At 40.8% G+C, this 16,816-nt stretch overlaps 1 protein-coding gene across 3 annotated transcripts in view; it reads right to left on the bottom strand.

Moving 5' to 3' along the window:
* Window positions 1-7,678: 7,678 nt before the first annotated feature.
* YLPM1 (YLP motif containing 1) overlaps window positions 7,679-16,816 on the bottom strand; it is a 77,594-nt gene continuing 68,456 nt past the window's right edge. For 2 of the 3 annotated variants that reach the window (XM_004739259.3, XM_004739258.3), the window contains 2 exons: window positions 8,417-8,599; window positions 7,679-8,095 (listed from right to left, as the gene is read on the bottom strand). In XM_004739259.3, coding sequence (XP_004739316.2) covers window positions 8,453-8,599 — 147 coding nt within the window. In that variant the 3' untranslated portion in view covers window positions 7,679-8,095; window positions 8,417-8,452. Of the gene's footprint in view, window positions 8,096-8,416; window positions 8,600-16,816 lie in introns of those variants that run through there. The other variant, XR_006604395.1, reaches the window with a different exon arrangement.

Here is a 16,816-nt window from a genome sequence, read left to right on the forward strand (position 1 = left end):
CCCAGGCTGAGAGCCAGCTGCCATTATCACTCTGCTTCCACTGCTGATTTTCTCACAGTCGAGTTAAGAAGAAAATGAACACTTGGACTTTTATCTCTACCCAGTGTGGGAAAAGTAAAGATACATAGTGTAGAATGTTTTGGGAAAAATTGGAAAGAGGACATCTTCCCGTGAGAATGAAGAATATTCCTACATGTCTAGTTTGCAAAGTCTGTTCCTGATGAAAGAACAGAACATGCCGTTATGAAACTACTGGCCAATTCTCTCATTACGTCTTCCTGTCTATAGCAGGCATTTGAACTTATGACGCATGGTTTATGTAATACTTATGGAAATGCCACCAACTGGAAGATACAGAGGCAGTGAAAAAGCAAACTCAAGAATTCTATGAGTTACACATATATTGACCCGTCTGAACTAACTTTATATTTAAATCCATGCATCAGTTCTGAATATGGTTGAGCACCAGCTGTACATAACAGGTATTGCATATTAGGGATTCTACGGATGGAAGAAGAGCAAAAATATAGTTCTAGCCCTCCACGAGTTTGCATTTGGAAATGGGAAAGGATGGGGCAGAAAGACAAGACAGGCTTATAAGTTATTCTACTAGATAGATAAATTAAGAGATCACAGATCTATGGATGGACAGTTGGGCTGCTTCCATATCCTGGCTGTGTAAATAACGCTACAGTAAACACAGGGGCGCATACATCTTTCCTTTTGGGGGAGGGCGTTAACTACCCAGTAGTAGAATTACTGGCTCATTTGATAATTATATTTTTAATTTTTTGAGGTACTTCAACACTCTTTTCCCACAGTGGCTGCACCAATTTGCATTCTCATCAACAGCAAGATGGTAATAATGTTGTTTAGTGACAGATGGTGACCACACTTACTATGGTGAGCACCAGAAATGTACCAAACGGTAGCATCATTATATTCTACACCTGAAACTGTGCATATTAAATCTACTTAAAAAAAAATACATGTGGGGCACCTGAGTGACTCAGTGGGTTAAGCCTCTGCCTTTGGCTCAGGTCATGGTCTCAGGGTCCTGGGATGGAGTCCCACATAAGGCTTTCTGCTCAGTGGGGAGCCTGGTTCCTCCTCCTCTCTCTCTCTGCCTGCCTCTGTGCCTACTTGTGATCTCTCTGTCAAATAAATAAATAAAATATTTTTTAAAAAAATTAAATACATGAAAGCCACATCCAAAAAAGAAATAAAAGTGACCATAGGACAAATCAAGCAAAATCCTGTGAGAGCTGGAAGGAGGAAGCAAAACAAGAGGGTCAGGGAGAGCACAGCTTCAGGGAGAATGGAGCATGTGAGCTGGGCCTTAACACACAATTCCTAAAGGAAACAGGAAATTTGAGGGAAAGCTGAAGGTACCGTAAATCACAGGGTGTGCCTGCAGTGTGTGCACATGTGGTAAGCAGAGTGGAAGAGAAAGCTGGCAAAGTCATTGGGATCATGTTACTGACAGAGTTGACTGCCATGCTGATGGAGTTGTCCTTAACAAGATGGGTAATAGGGAACTTCCAAGTCAAAGAGGTTAAGATGCATTGTCCCTGGAGGTAGAGCAAATAGGCTAGTTACAGAACCTAAGGAATTACAAATTACAGAAAACCGTAAAATGTGATTTTCTCTCCTCTGTTCTTACATAATAATTCAGTACTCGTCAAATTTTTAAACTTCTACAGTTAAAAAAGAGGTATCAAACAACCTAGTAAGCAATAAATGAGACCCCAAGTGTACAGTGGGAGTTCAAGGAAGATGGTTTTAGAGGTAACCAACTGAATCATGTATTTACATCAGAATGGACTTCCAGGTCCACAGACATTAGGAAACATGCACTTGTGCACACACACACACAGCACACACAATACTGGAACGGTCACCACCCTAGAACTTATGAAGGCTTCAGAAAGAAGGTATCATAGTTAAGGAAAAAGGAAGTGCTAAGTCAGGGACCAGGAAACCCAAGTTCTAGCCTTGTTTGGCCACCAAACAACTGTAGACTTTGAGTAAGTAATTTGTCTCTTTTGGCCTCAGAAACTTCCTCTCTGAAATGAAGGGATTTGACAGGAATGAGCCCTAAGGTCTTTCCAACCTCTTCTCAAAATATCAAGAGTTTCAAACTGGCAGCCTTCAAGTCGGAAACAGCAGGCAAACTACTCAGGCCAAAGCATTTGCAAAAAAAAAAAAAAAAAAAAACAAAACCCAACCAAACCAAAACCAAAATAAATTCTTAGTGCCCGAACACTGATTTCACATAAAAACTCAGATTTTACACTTTTCTTGAAAACCCAGAAAACTTGGCAACAAGGACCCACATCCCTATATGGCCACAGTCCACTATGGCTGACGAGGTGATGCCTCCCCTTTAGCCAGACCTACCTTGTTCTCCAGTTTGCCAGTCTCCACCCTCTGACTCAATCCTTCGTTACCTGTCCAACTGAATAAGCGTGTGATTACTGCCACGCTCATGGCAGCCAGCTCCTCTATTCACTCAAGAGCTACTTGAGCCGCGCACCGAGCTAGCTAGATGCTGTAAAAGAAATAAACACGAGACATACCTAAGAATTAGAACTCACCATCAGACCCAATAGGTGTCAGAAGGATTCCAAGTATGGTGGAAGAGACTGCTTCAATTCTTGAAATATAGGAGAAGGATCTGCGATCTAGATCAATGTTGTCAAAAACAAGAATGTGCATATTTGGTAGAAAGTGCAAGCTTCTTAAGTAGAGGACTCAAAGTCAAGTCCTTCCCTATACAATAAACCATTAAATCTATAAGCTCTTCATAGGATCACAGATGCAAGGTCCTGCTGGCAGGCAGAGGGCTGTGAATAACTCCAGAAGCTCAGCCCCGCTCAAGAGGAGGCTGGTGGACTGTGGTTTAATGTGAAACCAATGGAGCCTGAGAACGGGATCCCCATATTTGTGTCACTGAGGTGCACAAATATCCGGGTACAGGGGACAGTGGCCTGAGGATTTAACTTTCAGTCATGTGTGAACCAGGGACTCATCAGTCTCTCTGGCCCTCTAAGATGCATCATGATTCTTTGTCAGAATCCTATCACGCAGGATTTTCCAGGAAATAAGATCGGCCTTTGTCATTTCACTACGGCATCCCTTCTGATAGTTCCCCCCTGTGCTATGCTGGCTCTCCAGTGCCTGTCACCCTCTGAGGATGTCTACGTAAAGGATGCCACTGATACTGTTCCTTCATTTCTAGAAATCAGGCAAGCATAGGAAGTGGCAGAGTGATGATGAGATATGAAATTCAAACTTTATAAGAGCAAAAGATGGGCGCCTGGGTGGCTCAGTGGGTTAAGCCGCTGCCTTCGGCTCAGGTCATGATCTCAGGGTCCTGGGATCGAGTCCCGCATCGGGCTCCCTGCTAAGCAGGGAGCCTGCTTCCTTCTCTCTTTCTCTCTGCCTGCCTCTCAGTGTACTTGTGGTTTCTCTCTGTCAGATAAATAAAATCTTAAAAAAAAAAAAAAAGAGCAAAAGAGAGCATGGATATCCGTCAACAGAAACCTGCTATGTTAAATCACATGTTAAGGACATAGAGTCGTCTGCAGCTGTTAAAGGAAAAAGGGATGGAATGCTACTGAGCAGTACAAAGGAACAAAGTGCAAACAGGCAAATGCTACAGCTTGAATGAATGCCAAGAGAATTATGCCATGTGAAAAAAGGCCAAAGGTTCCATCTTAAATGATTTCATTTATATAACATTCTTTAAATGTTACAACTACAGAATGGGAGAACAGATTAATGGTTGCCCCGGGAGATGGGGGGGGTATGAGGAAGACGGGGAATAGATGCACTATTTCATATGGCATATGGATACACAAACCTACACACGTGATGAAACTGCATGGAGATACACCTGCAGACCATACATTCCATGCCATGAAAAGAACAGAAATATAAATGAGCAATTGCTTACAAATTTTCAGTAAAGCTCCTTATAATACAAAGGTACCTTCGGGAAATTAAGGAAGGAGGGAGGGAAGAAGGAGAGAGGAGAGGATAGATGGGGTAGAAGAGAGGAAGAGGAGGGGAATGAGAATGGGAATGTTCCACACACAACATCTGAATGACCACCAAGACACACTATTGAAAAGAAGAAACAAAATAAGGTGGTTTGTGCAGCACTCTACCGTTTGAGTAAACAAAACCAAAAAATATTAATACTTAATGCTTATCCACAAAACCTTTCTGAAAGGAAGCAAAAGAAACAGGCAACACTGGTTACCTCTATTGATGGGATGTGGAAGGCTCAGGGTTACGAAGGAAGGAAGACTAATATATATGTCCTTGAACCTTCTGAATTTTATACCAGATGAATGTATCACAAAATTACTTTTTTTTCCCCCTTCAATTTATGAAAAAGCAAATCCCTGCTTCAGTGCTTTCACCTTTGTACACACCTGTGGACTGGCCACTGCTTCCTGTTACTACTTAGTACTTAGCCTTTGTACCAAAGCGTCTTAAGTGGCCATACTGGTTTTGAAGGTCAGTTTCACCACTTACCTGAAAATGCTTCTGAATTATTACTCTTCCACCCCTCCGCCCCCTCCCCCATGCACTATTTCATATGGCATAGCTTGGTTTATAGTAGCTGGCTATAAAAGGTGATTACTATCTTCAAGCCAAGTGAAAATTTTTGATTTCAAAAGCAAAAAAGGGAACAAACCAAGAAGTAATAACAAGCAGTAACGACGATGATGATAAGCTACCAGTTTTTTACCTTCCACTCTGTGCTTGGTACTGGGCCAAGCAGCTTACAAGCGTCCTCTCAATTGACTACTCACAGCAACCTTTGCTGGGCAAGTTTTGTTATGTGCACTTCATAGATGAGGAAATGGAACCTCAGATAGGTTAAATGATTCGCTTAAGGTCACATAACTTCTGAGAGAGGAACTAGAACGTGTACCAGGGTCTGTCAATACTAACAAGGAGGAATCATTCTTCTGCGGCTTAGTACAATTCATCTCCATTTTGATCGCTCTAAACTGTATCTGAAAGAGCCATACAATTTCCTGGTAACTGACGGCTTGTTACTTTCACAGTCCTACCTACCTGTGAGCCAGGATCTGGACAGCAATATTACCGAAGTACCTACAATTTGCAGTCAGCAGGATAAAATACTTAACATAAAAGCTGAGGTACCACCAAAGTAGGAAAACCTAGGTTGAAATTTTCAGTCAATCCAATTCAAAATTTAATACTCGGTTTGTCCAAGCAACCACCAGAATTCTTTCATGAAGGAAAGAAATTCAACCAGAAAATTTAAGATTTTTGTCTCTGTCAATAAGCTTCTGAATTAATCACTGATATCTAAAATCAAACATAACTTCTTAAAAATTATGTGAATCAAATAAGTGTCAACAGACTACTGTGTATAACTGATGGCTTTTGATCCCATAATCAGTCACGATGTATTCTGAATAAGCCGACTTAACCCTAAATAAAATTATTTCTAAATAGGAAAAATCTCTGCATCTCATCAAGCACAGCTGAATCACTAAAGTGAGATTTTTCACAATTAGTTTAAAAGATGTGAAACATTAAAGATACCAGGAACTTTGCCCAACACCAGATTATTTTGTATTAAGACACAACACAGGATTTTAAATAAACTTAGTATGATTAAAATAAAATAAAAACTTAAAACACATAACACAGTTTTCTGAGATGATAAGGAAAACAATGTTAATAAGACAACTGTAAAATGCTAGCAAATAAATGGAACCCAAGTTTGGTCCTCTGTATTCCACGAGATATTTTAAGTATATATGTGTTATCAAGGCATTTTCTACAAACACCAAATTTCTCCAAGCTATTCTTGGGCTTTTGATTCTATTCTCCATCTAGTGAGATAATGCAAATTCAAGAATTTTTTTTAACAGTCCCATTAGACTAACAAAGTCAAATATCAACTGACAGTCTTCATTATTTTCTTTTGGGGGCCCAGTCTTTTTTTCATTAATCTTCTTTCATTGAGGTTATTTGTTAGACCAACTTTCTTAAGTAGCCAACATTCTATGTTCGTCCCCTGTTGTTAATCTGTATCTTCCAAAAGCCAGCAGAGGCCATTTCTGACTCTGTTCCTTCTTCCCTATCCTCTTTAGTGTAAGATCGCAGACACAAAGCCACGGCTGTAAGGCAAAATATGGCAGATTTAAAGTGATTCATGAGTGATTACCACTTCTTATTTCATTGGAATTCTGAATACTGTTAGAACACAAAAAGGTTAAGAAAACTAAAGTAAAACAATCCTCTATAAGAACATATATATGCTTCCATTGTCTTCTGAACTAGAAAACATATTCTGGAAATACATTTTTTGGTAAGAAAAGACATTTGGTAGATTCAAGTGAGTCTACTGTACAAACAATAATTCTATGGGCTATCTTGTCATGTACCTTCACTCAACATCATAAAGGTGGCTGAGAAAGATGGGTCCATAGAAGTGCACTGTGGGCCAATAAGCAACCAGAGTAGCCTGTTCAATACTACAGACAGTGGAAGTTATCCAATATAGCAGATTATACATTCAACATTGACTTGTTAATGATCTCAAAGCCTCTTACATGTAAAACATTCAGAACTTCAGAGAGAGAAGAACAGAAAGTTTTCAGGATTCTCATTAAATTAGTCTTCAGTACTATAATTTCACATTCTTGAACCCAACGTGATACATACTATCTGAATGCTAATAAATATCATTTCTGGTCACACGGTATTTAATGTAGGTCATAAAATTAAAAGATTTTTGTCCATAGCCCAAAAGTGAATATTACAAAATATTCGAGCCTTTTGCGAACAAATTTACAACTTGCTGAGTTGGATTACAAAGTGGAAATGGTGTTTGAGGAAAAAAACTCCTGTCTTCTCTCATGTTAGAAAATGATGTTTCTTTCTTTGCAGAATGGGAAAGGTAAAAGAGGTTTTTCTTTGTTTGTTTGTTTGTTTTTTGTTTTTAAATTGGAATGGTATTTGGGTGTTAGGTCTGTGAATTTCTCGGTTCCACCTCATAGTATCCACACGAGAGGAAACTCTGTGCAGAAGTCCATGCTTTCCAATAACGAGCTATCTGGCAAGAACCTGAAAACCTGACAGGCTTAGAGGCTGCCTGCCAGAGGGCTGCGTGTCTCCGTACTCATCCTCCCCTGAAATCTTGATGAAAACATCAACGATTCAAGTTTAAGGATAAGGCAACAAGTTCCGAAGTTCTATGGAGTTCATCAGTTCTGCCCACCAGGAATCAAATCCAGATGAGGGAAAAATCAAAGTAAACACAGCATGAAGGGACAAAGTGGAAAGAAGGAGGAACAAGAAGAGGATCCAAAAAATAAAACAATGAAACATCAAGCTGTAACTGATGTACTCCAGGGAACCGACACTTGGAAGAAAAGGAGGACAGGGTACTGGCAGTCATCTCTTCAAGTCTTCAAGGCGCAAAGATAGAGAATGAAATCAGCCATCAAACAAAGATCACTGAGAGCCCTCCTTGTGCTTACAGTATGTGCTATGGAGTCACTAAGCTATATAACATTCAATCGGAAAGAGGTTTTGGATGTTCGGCTAGCACGTAATTAGAACACACCATATTAAAAGAGCAGTAAAAAATAAAGTTAAGAAAACAAGAGAAAGGGGCCCATGCTGTATAGCCCATGAATCTCATCGGCTTTATCGTGAAAGTTTATTGTTTTTAATCCTAGTACAATCAGCTACCAGTTACATACAGTAAAAAACAAAAACAGCCACAAAGCAATGATGATAGAGATAGTCTGTGACATTGTACAGCGGAGGAAATGTTTTCTGTTGGAATCCTCCCGCAGACCCTCCACCTGGCTTCAGCAGTTAAGCTATCACTCCCTCCCTCCCCAAAATAGTTAAAAAGAAAAATTAATGTCTTGCTTGGGTACAGCAAGATTCTAATACCTCTTGGGGACACTGGAGAACTTTAAAAAACTAAAGTGGTAGAAACAAAACAAAAATCGAAACGTGGAAGGCAAGGTGACACACAACGAAGCTCCATGAGGTCGTGGCTTCAGATCACCTCAAAGCGAACCACCTGGAAAGAAAAGAAAAGGCTGTCATGCCACGGAGCAGCAGGCAGAAAATCCAGTAGACTCCAGTATCGCATCATTCCACTCCTCAAATCTATAGAATCCAAGCTTTTCTCAACTCTTGTATTAAGGGAGCCAGGTTGCAGAAAATTTCCCCTTTTCCAACACCGTGCACTATAAATGTTGGCAAGAAGCACATACTTACTGTTTTAAGAACCAGAAAATAATACAAGGGAAGCATTTTTAGCAAAGCATGCTGTCTCCTTTATCTCAAACCCTTCAAAACAACCACTCAGTAGGCTATTTATACGATTGTGCAATCTTACCTTAGAGGAACAATGACTCCGTTCAAAAACTAAGTATCATATATATTTGGTTCGATTGAGGGCTTTCTCAGCCAGGTGACCACTTTCATCTGTGATCTTCTCCCAATCAGTCTGTCCGACCACAAAACCTATGGCCCTTTTCCTATCTGCGTCCTTCTTTTCTTCCAGGTCCGCCCATCTCACCTAGAAAGAACACAGCGTTAGGCTGGGCTTTAGGGAAAATAAATATGGAAAGAGCTTCTTCACTCTCTGGATAGTCTAAGGGATGGGGTAACTAATCTGAAACCAAGAGATAAAAATATTAGGAATTAACTGGGGAGAAGCGGAAAAAGCCATGTAAGTTACAGAAAGCAAACTCTGGTCAGTTACCAAGTGCTAACCCTTCTAGCTCCTGAACAGTTCAGCTTTCAGCTCAGTCCTGGCGCCTACCTTTCCTCTGTCTCTCTCCTTTCTGGTTCGCTGATCTTACTTTTCCCTCTGCCTAGTCTTCCTACCTTACATGCTCAGTCCCTCCAACCCATTCTGCCAGAGTGATCCCAAAATACACACGGTTATGACTCTCACCTGCTTTAAATCTTTCCCCTGCCTAAAAAATAAAATCTAAGCACACAGGTCCCTCTGGATTTGGCCCTGTCTACTCTTCAGTGGTGTTTCTGGGCAGTGCCTACAGCCTTTTATATAAGCAGTACGAAATTACTTCTAGCTCTCAGAGCACCTGGAGCCATTTCCCATCTCTGTAATTGTGCATACACTCGTCTCCTTCCTGAAATGCCCTCTGTCCACCTGCCGTAAGTGTAATCAGCTACCCCTGCTTTATCTTTCTTGTTCTTTGCCAATCAAATAATTAATCAATCATTGCTTCCTTAGAGCTACTTCTGGATTTTGACATGTTCACTTTTGAACTTTCACACTATATTGCAATGATCTATTTATAGACCTGTCTTCCCTAAGAGACTAAAAATACCCTAGATCAGTGGACTTTTATTTATCTCTACACAACAAATATTTCTTGAAATCTAAACTTAGAAAATAGGGAGCTGTTACTATTTTCATTCATGAGATAAAGAGATGAAGAGATGGACTCAACTGTTAGCATTTATGGAAATACGTAGATTTTAACTACAAATACATATAGATCAGGGATATTTCCCTTGGTTGGTATTCTGATATTTTTAGAATATAAGCAAATACATTTTCAATTTCAGTAATATATCAAATATAGATTCTTATATAAACAATTAAAAAATAAGTAGATATATTCTGCATAAGCTGAAATACTTGAGAAACTATGAAACTGTGGACATAGCACCAAAGTCTGCAGAGATTGTATACATATTTTTAAAGATTTTGTTTATTTATTTAACAGAAAGAGTGAGCACGAGTAGCAGGAGCATCAGACAGAGAGAGAGGGAAAAGTGGGCTCTCAGTGGGGAGCCTGACACAGGGCTAGATCCCAGGACCCTGGGATCATGACCTGAACTGAAGGCAGATGCCCAAGAACTGAGCCACCCAGGAGCCTCATGCAGAGATTGTATTTTTAAAAAAGATTTATTTGAGAGAGAAGAGAACATAAGCACACAAGTGGGAGGGGTAGGGAGAGGGAGGGAGAATTTCAAGCAGACTCTGCACTGAGCTTGGAGCCTGACATGGGGCTTGATCTCACAACCCTGACATCATGACCTGAGCTGAAACCAAGAGGTGAACACTTAACTGACTGCACCACCCAGGCACCCCTAAGATTGTATTTTATTTTTTATTTATTTATTTGACAGAGACACAGCGAGAGAAGGAACACAAGCAGAGGGAGTGGGAGAGGGAGAAGCAGGCTTCCCGCCAAGCAGGGAGCCTGATGTGGGGCTCGATCCCAGGACCCTGGGATTATGACCTGAGCTGAAGGCAGCTGCTTAACAACTGAGCCACCCTGGGGCCCCATAAGATTGTACTTTAAATTTAGCTTGTGATTTATTATCTGTGACAAGAAAACCAGAGCATGCATACTCCATGCTCTTCATACTGGACACAGAAATGCAACTGCTCTTACAGGTGCACTGACCTTCCCTATTACCAAAATGAAATGACTAGGCTTCTCCAAACAGCAACCACTTGGTCAAAGAGAAGATAAGTAGTAATAGGAATGGGGAAAATTGGTAACAGAATTAAAAAAAATTTTTTTCTTTAAAGATTTTATGTATATTCGACAGAGAGAGGGAATATAAGCAGGGGCAGGGACAGAGGGGCAGAGGAAGATGGGGAAGCAGGCTCTCCCCATTGATCAGGGAGCCTGATGCAAGGGTTGATCCCAGGACCCTGAGATCATGACCTGAGCGAAAGACAGACACTTAAACAACTGAACCACTCAGGCGCCCCAAGCCCAACTCTTTTTAAAGCAGATTTTTAGTGGGTAAAAAACCTAAATTTCCTTCATAGCCTTTAGTAGAATAAATAAATAAATAAGCCTAAATAATGTGGGCTTTTTGTATACAGAGCTCTCTGGGCTTTCTGCTATGGATTTATGCTAACTGTATTTATTTTGATAGATTCATACACTTGGGATCAAGGGGACACATTTTAGCAAAAATGATTATGGTTAAGGGGAATGAAGAATGGACAGACTGGGGGTGCCTGAGTGGCTCAGTGGGTTTATCCTCTGCCTTCAGCTCAGGTCCTGATCCCGCATCGGGCTCTCTGCTCAGCAGGAAGCCTGCTTCCCCCTCTCTCTCTGCTTGCCTACTTGTGATCTCTCTCTCTGTGTCAAATAAATTAAAAAAAAAAAAAAAAAAAAGAATGGACAGATTGTGGCCACCGAAGAAAGAAATGGTAAATAGTCCACAGTACATCTTTGGTACAGAGTACACACTGGTCCATCTTACCCTGAATAAACTAAGAACTAACTTTTAAGTCTGTAGCTTAAATTAAGTCTTTAAAACTCAGATAAAATAAAGAACATAGGATTAGAATAAAAAGTATGTAATTATTTTTTAAATAAGCAATATGTTTTAGAACCAATGCCCACAATTTTAAGTTGAAATTAAAATATTTTGGGGTGCTCAGTCGGTTAAGCATCTGCTTTTGGCTCAGGTCATAATTCCAGGGTTCTGGAATCAAGCCTCGAATCGGGTTTTTTGTTCCTCAAGGAGCCGTCTTCTCCCTCTCCCTTTGCCTACCACATCCCTGCTTGTGCCCGCTCTCTCTCTGTCAAATACATTAAAAAAATCTTTTATTTATTTTTTTAAAAAAGATTTTATTTATGTATTTGACGGACAGAAACAGCCAGAGAGGGAACACAAGCAGTGGGAGTTGGAGAGGGAGAAGCAGGCTTTTCACCAAGCAGGGAGCCTGATACAGGGCTCCATCCCAGGACCCTGGGATTGTGACCCAAGTTGAAGGCAGATGCTTAATGGCTGAGCCACCCAGGTGCCCCCATAAATAAATTCTTTAAAAAACAAATAAATAAAATATTTTGGAAACTACTGTATTTTGTTCGAATCTTTAATATACACTGGTGCTATATTAACATTATTTATTTGCATCTTGGACTCCTCCACTGGAGGTCTGCTCTAAGAGGCCTCATTTGCAGATCTGACACACACTCAACACTGTAGAATGAATGAATGAATACCAAAACACTAACTATCAGAGCAGAACAATGCTTTCAACTTGAAATGGTTTCTTAAATGTCAGTGCCTCTCTTAATCTTCCCAGAGGTACTTTAACTGAGATTTACCATCTTTCTTTTTTTTTTTTTTTGGCCATTTATCTTAACCATTAAAAAATGTACAATACAGAAAAGTCTTGACTAACACTCAAAGGTTTGAGGTATATACGTTTCAGCCACTATCACTAAAAATATTTCTAAAATGTGTGAGTCCTGCAAACGAGGGACCGGTTCACCTTCCATTCATCAAAGAAACACAAAGTCCACTTGAGCTACCATTTTATGCCCAACTAAGCAACCAAAATTTTTAAAATATAAATTATATTTTAAAAATAAAGCATTTTCATAAAATTCTAGTTACGATTAACCCTATAGAACTACCTTCTTGTTACAGTAGACATTAATCCTAGCAGCCTACCTGGTATTCGTTAAAAAAAAAAACAAAAAAAAAAAACCTCAATTATAAAGCAAGCAAGAGATGCCAGAAAAGGAGTAAGTTATGAATTCTGCATTAGTTGCTACCCGCAGGAGCTCCTTGTGGTCTGGTGTTGATTTGGTGAGTGGTTTTAGAGTTACAAACTCTTTGAGATGAGGATATGAGGCAGGGGAGGGGTCACAGATAAGCCACTTTAAAGAACTAGGATGTGGGAGTTAAGAAGATGGCAGCAAAGTAGGACCACCCTAGGCTCACCTTGACCCACAAATACAACTAGATAACTACCAAATCATCCTAAATAGGGGCGCCTGGGTGGCTCAGTGGGTTAAAGCCTCTGCCTTTGAGTCAGGTCATGATCCTAGGGTCCTGATCCCAGGATTCTGGGATGGAGCCCCACATCATTGGGCTCTCTGCTCAGCAGGGAGCCTGCTTCCTCCTCTCTCTCGCTGCCTGCCTCTCTGCCTACTTGTGATCTCTTGTCTGTCAAATAAATAAATAAAATCTTTGGGGAAGAGTCATCCTAGATACACCAGAAATCAAGCTGAAGACTGGCAGAACAAACCACACAACTAAAGGTAGAGGAGAGGCCACAATGAAGAAGGTAGAAAGTGTGAAGAGGCGGTTTGGGAGAGAAATGGATGTCAGCTGCTGTGGTGGGGAGGGAGCAGTGGTCAGGGAGAGGGGGAGAGACATACTAACACACTGGGGAGTGCAGGGGAAAACAAATCCCCATCTAATTGTCTTGGAAAGCAAGAGGGGCTGAATTTCATGACTTCTGGTAATGGAGTTTCAAAAATCAGCAGGCTTGGCTGGAAGACGCCCTGAGGGCATTGCCCTGCTCTTGGAGAGAAGGCAGGCAAGCGTGCAACATGGTAACAGCAATCTGAAAAGTGCCTGTGGCATACAGTGTGAAGGTCATTTGCTCATCTTGGAGCACATCCCAGAGAGAGCATTCACAGAGAGAGACTCCTCTGGAAACAAGGAACTGGCCAGCACCATTTCCCTCCCCTGCCCCGGAAGCACAAGCACAGGACTACCTGTGGGAACCAGCACAGCACTGACACCCAACACTTGACACTCACTACCGAACTTGCCTAACCCGAGACCCCTCCCCAACCCGAGACCCCTCCCCACTCTGTGCATGCACAAACTCTGGTGGGCCTGCCTCAGTCCCAGCAAGCAGAAACCCTCTCCCCAATACTGAACCAAAAGTCTTGCTCACGCTGCCATCTCCAGAGGCAGGAGTTTTGCAGAGCTTTAGTTCTGGCAGTGGGGGCAAAAGGTCTCATTTCACAAACTGACCACAGCACAACTAGTTAAAACGTACTACATTCAGGCCAGGGACCTAACACTGCCCACAACTGGCAAAGAGCCTCTGCAGATAACTAGCCTGAAGGATAAAATGGCTAGGACAAAAGAGCAGACCATATGCAGCATATACTCCCAGAAGCATATACTCCCGGAAGTGCCAGGCCTTGGGGAATAGGGGACACAGTGCAGGGCACCACAGGACCTCTTCTTCATATGGCCATTACCCTCAAGAATGTGAGCTATAGCTGACTTTCCTAACACAGAGAAAGAGGCACAGACAGTTAGACAAAATGAGAAAACAGAAATTTATCCTAAAGTAGAGAACAAGGACAGGGCCAGAAATCTAAGCAAAACAGATATAAGTAACATGCCTAATAAAGAATTTGAACTAATGATCATAAAGATACTCACTGGATCTGAGAAAAGAGTGGAGGACATCAGTGAGACCCTTAGCAGAGAGAGAGAAGGAATAGCACAGCAGAAATAAAGAGTACAATAAATGAAATGAGAAACATGCTTGAGGGAATGAACAGCAGGATGGAAGAAGAGGAAGAAGGAATGAGTGGTCTAAGGAGACTGAGTAATGGAAAGTAATCGGGCTGAACAAAGGAGACAAAAACAATTATGCAAAATGAGAATAGTCTTAGGGCACTCAGTGACTCTATCAAATGTAATAACATTCTTATTATAGGAGTCTCAGAAGACGGAGAGAGACAAGAGGGGACAGAAAATTTATTTGAAGAAAGAACTCCCACCAAAATCAACAAAAGCAGATCCACACTAAGACATATTGTAATTAAACTGGCAAAATATAATAATAAAGAAAAAGTCTTAAAAGGAACAAGACAAAAGAAGGCAGTAACTTACAAGGGAAAACTCATAAGGTTAGCAGGAGATTTTTCAGCAGATAACTTCCAAGCCAGAAGACAGTGGCATGATATATTGAAAGTGCTAAATGGGGAAAATCTGCTGCAGAGAATACACTATTTAGTAAGGCTATCATTCAGAAAAGAGAGATAGAGACAAACAAAAAACAAGGGAGTTCATGATCAGTAAACCAGCCCTACAAGAAATATTAAAGGGGACTCTGACTGGAAAGGAGAGCAAAAGTGACAGTATAAAGGTAAGAAACACAAAAGCAATAAAAATGAATATTTCTGTTAAAAAATCAGTCAAGGTGGGGCGCCTGGGTAGCTCAGTTGGTTGAGCAACTGCCTTCAGCTCAGCTCATGATCCTGGAGTCCCAGGATCAAGTCCCGCATTGGGCTCCTTGCTCAGCAGGGGGTCTGCTGCTCTCTCTGCCCCTTCCCTGCTCATGTTCTCGCTCTCATTCTCTCTCTCTCTCAAGTAAATAAATAAATAAAATCTTTAAAAAAACCAGTCAAGGACATAGATCAATGGAACAGAATAGAGAGCCCAGAAATAGACCCTCAAATCTATGGTCAACTAATCTTCGACAAAGCAGGAAAGAATGTCCAATGGAAAAAAGACAGCCTTTTCAATAAATGGTGCTGGGAAAATTGGACAGCCACATGCAGAAAAATGAAATTGGACCATTTCCTTACACCACACACAAAAATAGACTCAAAATGGATGAAGGACCTCAATGTACGAAAGGAATCCATCAAAATCCTTGAGGAGAACACGGGCAGCAACCTCTTTGACCTCTGCCGCAGCAACATCTTCCTAGGAACAACGCAAAAGGCAAGGGAAGCAAGGGAAAAAATGAACTACTGGGATTTCATCAAGATCAAAAGCTTTTGCACAGCAAAGGAAACAGTTAACAAAATCAAAAGACAACTGACAGAATGGGAGAAGATATTTGCAAACGACATATCAGATAAAGGACTAGTGTCCAGAATCTATAAAGAGCTTAGCAAACTCAACACCCAAAGAACAAATAATCCAATCAAGAAATGGGCAGAAGACATGAACAGACATTTCTGCAAAGAAGACATCCAGATGGCGAACAGACACATGAAAAAGTGCTCCATATCACTCGGCATCAGGGAAATACAAATCAAAACCACAATGAGATATCACCTCACACCAGTCAGAATGGCTAAAATCAACAAGTCAGGAAATGACAGATGCTGGCGAGGATGCGGAGAAAGGGGAACCCTCCTACACTGTTGGTGGGAATGCAAGCTGGTGCAGCCACTCTGGAAAACAGCATGGAGGTTCCTCAAAATGTTGAAAATAGAACTGCCCTATGACCCAGCAATTGCACTATTGGGTATTTACCCTAAAGATACAAATGTAGTGATCCAAAGGGACACATGCACCCGAATGTTTATAGCAGCAATGTCCACAATAGCCAAACTATGGAAAGAACCCAGATGTCCATCAACAGATGAATGGATCAAGAAGATGTGGTATATATACACAATGGAATACTATGCAGCCATCAAAAGAAATGAAATCTTGCCATTTGCAACAACATGGATGGAACTAGAGCGTATCATGCTTAGCGAAATAAGTCAAGCAGAGAAAGACAACTATCATATGATCTCCCTGATATGAGGAAGTGGTGATGCAACATGGAGGTTTAAGTGGGTAGAAGAATAAATGAAACAAGATGGGATTGGGAGGGAGACAAACCATAAGTGACTCTTAATCTCACAAAACAAACTGAGGGTTGCTGGGGGGAGGGGGTTTGAGAGAAGGGGGTGGGATTATGGACATTGGGGAGGGTATGTGATTTGGTGAGTGCTGTGAAGTGTGTAAACCTGGTGATTCACAGACCTGTACCCCTGGGGATAAAAATATATGTTTATAAAAAATAAAAAATTAAAAAAAAAACAAAAACAAAAACCAGTCAAGGAACTCACAAAATAAAAAGATGTATAATATTATAACATATACTTAAAATGTGGGGAGGAAAGGCAAAAAGAATAAGTTCAAACTTAAATGACTATATAGACTGCTACATGCAGAAGAGGTTATAAGCAAACCTAAAGATAACCATATATCAAAAACCACTAATAAATATGCAAAG

This window comes from Mustela putorius, unplaced genomic scaffold (assembly GCF_011764305.1).
Source record: "Mustela putorius furo isolate JIRA1106 unplaced genomic scaffold, ASM1176430v1.1 tig00000129_pilon_pilon_pilon, whole genome shotgun sequence".
NCBI classification, from domain to species: domain Eukaryota; kingdom Metazoa; phylum Chordata; class Mammalia; order Carnivora; family Mustelidae; genus Mustela; species Mustela putorius.